The 6,442-nt window shown below is 37.9% G+C and overlaps 1 protein-coding gene across 3 annotated transcripts in view; it reads right to left on the reverse strand.

The window, feature by feature from the left end:
• LOC133577868 (alpha-N-acetylgalactosaminide alpha-2,6-sialyltransferase 1-like) overlaps positions 1–3,997 on the reverse strand; it is a 52,876-nt gene extending 48,879 nt beyond the window's left edge. Inside the window, exons 1-2 of one of the 3 annotated variants that reach the window (XM_061931953.2) lie at positions 2,601–3,997; positions 2,058–2,325 (exon numbers count right to left, since the gene is read on the reverse strand). In XM_061931953.2, the coding sequence (XP_061787937.1) occupies positions 2,058–2,325; positions 2,601–2,692 (360 nt within the window). In that variant the 5' untranslated portion in view covers positions 2,693–3,997. The remainder of the gene's footprint in view (positions 1–2,057; positions 2,326–2,600) is intronic. The other 2 variants (XM_061931952.2, XM_061931954.2) reach the window with 2 other exon arrangements.
• Between the last annotated feature and the right edge of the window lie 2,445 nt (positions 3,998–6,442).

The raw sequence follows: 6,442 nt of genomic DNA on the forward strand, positions 1-6,442 counted from the left end.
ACCACCTCATCTGGCTCCTCTCGATGTGGAGGAGCAGCGGCTTTACTTTGAGCTCCCCCCGAATGACAGAGCTTCTCACCCTATCTCTAAGGGAGAGCCCCGCCACCCGGCGGAGGAAACTCATTTCGGCCGCTTGTACCCGTGATCTTGTCCTTTCGGTCATAACCCAAAGCTCATGACCATAGGTGAGGATGGGAACGTAGATCGACCGGTAAATTGAGAGCTTTGCCTTCCGGCTCAGCTCCTTCTTCACCACAACGGACCGATACAGCGTCCGCATTACTGAAGACGCCGCACCGATCCGCCTGTCGATCTCACGATTCACTCTTCCCTCACTCGTGAACAAGACTCCGAGGTACTTGAACTCCTCCACTTGGGGCAAGATCTCCTCCCCAACCCGGAGTTGGCACTCCACCCTTTTCCGGGTGAGAACCATGGACTCGGACTTGGAGGTGCTGATTCTCATCCCAGTCGCTTCACACTCAGCTGCGAACCGATCCAGTGAGAGCTGAAGATCCTGGCCAGATGAAGCCATCAGGACCACATCATCTGCAAAAAGCAGAGACCTAATCCTGCAGCCACCAAACCAGATCCCCTCAACGCCTTGACTGCGCCTAGAAATTCTGTCCATAAAAGTTATGAACAGAATCGGTGACAAAGGGCAGCCTTGGCGGAGTCCAACCCTCACTGGAAACGTGTCCGACTTACTACCGGCAATGCGGACCAAGCTCTGGCACTGATCATACAGGGAGCGGACTGCCACAATCAGACAGTCCGATACCCCATACTCTCTGAGCACTCCCCACAGGACTTCCCGAGGGACACGGTCGAATGCTTTCTCCAAGTCCACAAAACACATGTAGACTGGTTGGGCAAACTCCCATGCACCCTCAAGGACCCTGCCGAGAGTATAGAGCTAGTCCACAGTTCCACGACCAGGACGAAAACCACACTGTTCCTCCTGAATCCGAGGTTCGACTATCCGGCGTAGCCTCCTCTCCAGTACACCTGAATAGACCTTACCGGGAAGGCTGAGGAGTGTGATCCCACGATAGTTAGAACACACCCTCCGGTTCCCCTTCTTAAAGAGAGGAACCGCCACCCCGGTCTGCCAATCCAGAGGTACCGCCCCCGATGTCCACGCGATGCTGCAGAGTCTTGTCAACCAAGACAGCCCCACAGCATCCAGAGCCTTAAGGAACTCCGGGCGGATCTCATCTACCCCTGGGGCCTTGCCACCGAGGAGCTTTTTAACTACCTCAGCAACCTCAGCCCCAGAAATAGGAGAGCCCACCACAGACTCCCCAGGCACTGCTTCCTCATAGGAAGACGTGTTGGTGGGATTGAGGAGGTCTTCGAAGTATTCTCTCCACCGATCCACAACATCCGCAGTCGAGGTCAGCAGAACACCATCCTCGCCATACACGGTGTTGATAGTAATAATATAAAAACAGTTACATAGAAACTAGTAATTCATGAAAATGAGTCAAATTAAGTGTTAAAGGTTAGTACTATTAGTGGACCAATCATGTGTGCTTACGGACTGTATCCCTTGCAGACTGTATTGATATATATTGATATATAATGTAGGAACCAGAATATTAATAACAGAAAGAAACAACCCTTTTGTGTGAATGAGTGTAAATGGGGGAGGGAGGTTTTTTGGGTTGGTGCACTAATTGTAAGTGTTTCTTGTGTTTTTTTATGTTGGTTTAATAAAACAAACAAAAAAACAACAACAAAAAAAACGATACCGATAATAAAAAAAACGATACCGATAATTTCCGATATTACATTTTAACGCATTTCTCGTCTCTATAATGGACCAAACAAATTTTGCACCACAAATATTTGCAACCCGTTTGGGTAGATTTAAAAAAATGTCTGGGCGGGGCTGGATATGAATAACAAAACATGAATAACATAAGAACTATATTACACAAAACAAATGTAGCAAAAATGAATGGGACAACTTTAGGGAGATTTTGACATCATTTGGATTTTGACATAAAAAACTAAAAAAAGTTCTACAGCAGTGTTGTTTGAACATTTCTTACCGACTGTCTGGGTGCAGCATCCTGGTTGTAAACGTCCTCAAAATCCCACACCGGAAGCTTGGAGAAGTTTTTTGCCAGCAGGATGGGCATGGGGGTCTCGGGAGGGACGCCGAGCGTGGTCCCTGGCTCGCTATTCCACTCCGCAGGGGGCGTGGAGTTCACCCATGACTCGTACTTTGTTGTACTGAACGCCGTGGAGTTTCCCTCCCGAGCCCGGCCGGCGGAATTTATCCCGGACCAACGGACCGCCATGACCAGATCCCATTTCCTTGAGAAAGTGGTCCAGTTAGGTGGAGTAACGAGAGCTTGAATGTCTTTTCAGGGGCAGGCAAAGCGAGAAAAACGGCTTATTGACGAGTAAGCTACAGAATTGAGGTATGCTAAATATTACCTCAATCTTTTTTTAATCGACAAAGGTCAAAATAGTGTAGAAAAACAGCCTACTTTGCTTCTTTGTGTTGTCCGGTTCTAACCCTAATCCTCCTTACCTGCAACCTCCTGGCCTTAATTGGTGCAACAACAACAAAAAAAAGGGAGCCTTACCTGGATAATTTGGTCTGGCACACCAAAAAAGACACAACGCCGAGCAAGATGACAAGCAGCAAATTCCTAACCCTGGAGGTGTAGAAGGCCATCGCGTAAGACGAGGAGGCGCCTCACCTTGCACCTGCTCAAGCAGACTGCACCTGGTAACACCAGTCATGGGCAGGGCCTGTCTGCAAACACACACACACACACACACACACACATGCACGTGCACACGCACACACATATACACACTTTCTTGTATTTCTTACCTTCTTGAGACCTCTGAAAAATGCCTACCTCATTAGGACCAGCCTTTCTAGATATATAAAGATGTGAATTTACAACATTAATAATATATATATACTATGCAAATATAAAAAAGCTTGTTGTGAAAAATGAGTTGGAATTTCACAAGAAAAAGGTCACAATTTCACAAGAAAAACTTAGAATTTTGGCAGTGTTATAATAAAAGTCGTATTTTTACTCGACGCAAGTCAAAACTTTACAAGAAAAACGAAACATTGGTGCAATATTATGATAAAAGTTGGAATTGTACTCAATAAGATGCAATTTTACAAGAAAAGCTTAACATTTTGACAATTTTATGAAAAGAGTCATAAATTCACTCGACAAGTCACAATTTTATAAGAAAACTTTTAAATTTTGGCAATATTTTAATAATCGGAATTGAACTTGGCAAAATGATGACAAAAGTTGTAATTTTACTCCAAAAAAATGTCACTGGGTTACAGGAACAACAAAACATTGGGGTAAAAGTCAGAGTTTTACATGACAAATGTCACCCGTTTGCATTAAAAAGTAATAATTTTACATTTAAAAAAAGTAATAGTTCTACGAGAAAATATTGCAATATTACAGAAACAGAAATATTATGAGAAATTGTTCCCAATTTTATACGAAAAAAGTCGACACATTGTGAGAAAAACACTGCTTTTAGTTAATTTTTTGTTCGTAATTGGTTTTTAATCTTCATAATTTACATCAAGTTATTACAGTATGTCTCTATATACATATTGAATTTTTTTCATTAATTTTGGCCAAAGGGGGTGCATTTTAATTTCTTACACACACTTGTTATTTCATATGTTGACCAGAGGGGGAGCACTTCAAATTTTTACACACACTTGTTATTTCATATGTTGGCCAAAGGAGGAGCACTTTTAAAAGCGACACAGTCAATTTGAAAAATCCCTCCTTTTTGGCACCACCCTAATTTTGATAGATTTCACCACCAGGGGTGCTAATGAGACATTCTCTATTAGATGCGATGGTTTTCCGTATTGGGACCATGATTTATGTCATCACATGTTCACACCTCCTCATATGGAAGGTGCTTTTCCTTGTTGATGTCTCAAGAATGGTAGAAATACAAGACCCCCCCCCACACACACACACACACATACACACTTTCTTGTATTTCTTACCTTCTTGAGACCTCTGAAAAATGCCTACCTCTTTAGGACCAGCCTTTCTAGATATATAAAGATATGTATTTACAACGTTAATAATATATACATACTATGCAAATATAAAAAAGCTTGTTGTGAAAAATGAGTTGGAATTTCACAAGAAAAAGGTCACAATTTCACAAGAAAAACTTAGAATTTTGGCAGTGTTATAATAAAAGTCGTAATTTTACTCGACGCAAGTCAACATTTTACAAGAAAAACTGAACATGTGTGCGATGTTTTATGAAAAGAGTCGTAAATTTACTCGACAAAAGTCACACTTTTATAAGAAAACTTTAACATTTTGGCAATATTATAATAATCATAATTTAACTTGGCAAAATTATGACAAGTCATCATTTTCCTCAAAAATTGTTCACCATTTTACAGGAAAAACAAAACATTGGCAATGTTGTGATAAAAGTCAGAATTTTACATGACAAATGTCACCACTTTGCATTAAAAAGTAATAGTTTTACATAAAAAAAGTAATACTTTTACGAGAAAATATTGCAATATTACAGAAACAGAAATAATATGAGAAATGGTTCCCAATTTTATACGAAAAAAGTCGACACATTGTGAGAAAAAGACTGCTTTTAGTACATTTTTTCTTGTTGAATTTTTTGTTGTTAATCTTCATTAATTACTTCAAGTTATCACAGTATGTCTCCTTATAATTTTTTTTTTCATAATTTTACTCAAACAAAATTTACTATTTTACAGGAACAACAGAAAATTGGCAATATTGTGATAAGTCAGAATTTTGCATTAAAAAGTAATAATTTTACATTAAAAAAGTAATAATTTTACGAGACAATATTGCGATATTACTGAAACAGAAATGATATGAGAAATTGTTCCCAATTTTATAAGAAAAAAAGTCGACACATTGTGAGAAAAACACTGCTTTTAGTTAATTTTTTGTTTGTAATTGTTTTTTAATTTTCATAATTTACATCAAGTTATTACAGTATGTCTCTATATACATATTTAATTTTTTTCATTAATTTTGGCCAAAGGGGGTGCATTTTAATTTCTTACACACACTTGTTATTTCATATGTTGACCAGAGGGGGAGCATTTCAAATTTTTACACACACTTATTTCATATGTTGACCAGAGGGGGAGCACTTTTAAAAGCGACACACAGTCAATGTGAAAAATCCCTCCTTTTTGGGACCACCCTCATTTTGATAGATTTCACCACCAGGGGTGCTAATGAGACATTCTCTATTAGATGCAATGGTTTTCCGTATCGGGATCATGATTTATGTCATCACTTGTTCACACCTCCTCATATGGAAGCTACTTTTCCTTGTTGATGTCTCAAGAATGGTAGAAATACAAGAACCCCCGCCCACACACACGCACAGCGCACACACATATACACACTTTCTTGTATTTCTTACCTTCTTGAGACCTCTGAAAAATGCCTACCTCTTTAGGACCAGCCTTTCTAGATATATAAAGATGTGTATTTACAACGTTAATAATATATACATACTATGCAAATATAAAAAAGCTTGTTGTGAAAAATGAGTTGGAATTTCACAAGAAAAAGGTCACAATTTCACAAGAAAAACTTAGAATTTTGGCAGTATTATAATAAAAGTCGTAATTTCACTCGACGCAAGTCAACATTTTACAAGAAAAACTGAACATGTGTGCGATATTTTATGAAAAGAGTCGTAAATTTTTATAAGAAAACTTTAACATTTTGGCAATATTATAATAATCATAATTTAACTTGGCAAAATTATGACAAAAGTCATCATTTTCCTCAAAAATTGTTCACCATTTTACTGGAACAACAAAACATTGGCAATGTTGTGATAAAAATCTGAATTTTACATGACAAATGTCACCACTTTGCATTAAAAAGTAAAAGTTTTACATAAAAAAGTTATCATTTTACGAGAAAATATTGCAATATTACAGAAACAGAAATAATATGAGAAATGGTTCCCAATTTTATACGAAAAAAGTCGACACATTGTGAGAAAAAGACTGCTTTTAGTACATTTTTTCTTGTTGAATTTTTTGTTGTTAATCTTCATTATTTACTTCAAGTTATCACAGTATGTCTCCTTATAATTTTTTTTTTCATAATTTTACTCAAACAAAATTCACTATTTTACAGGAACAACAAAAAATTGGCAATATTGTGATAAGTCAGAATTTTGCATTAAAAAGTAATAATTTTACATTAAAAAAGTAATAATTTTACGAGACAATATCGCGATATTACAGAAACAGAAAGAATATGAGAAATTGTTCCCAATTTTATAAGAAAAAAGTCGACAAATTGTGAGAAAAACACTGCTTTTAGTTAATTTTTTGTTTGTAATTGGTTTTTAATTTTCATAATTTACATCAAGTTATTAC

Source organism: Nerophis lumbriciformis, linkage group LG39 (assembly GCF_033978685.3).
Source record: "Nerophis lumbriciformis linkage group LG39, RoL_Nlum_v2.1, whole genome shotgun sequence".
Lineage (NCBI taxonomy): Eukaryota > Metazoa > Chordata > Actinopteri > Syngnathiformes > Syngnathidae > Nerophis > Nerophis lumbriciformis.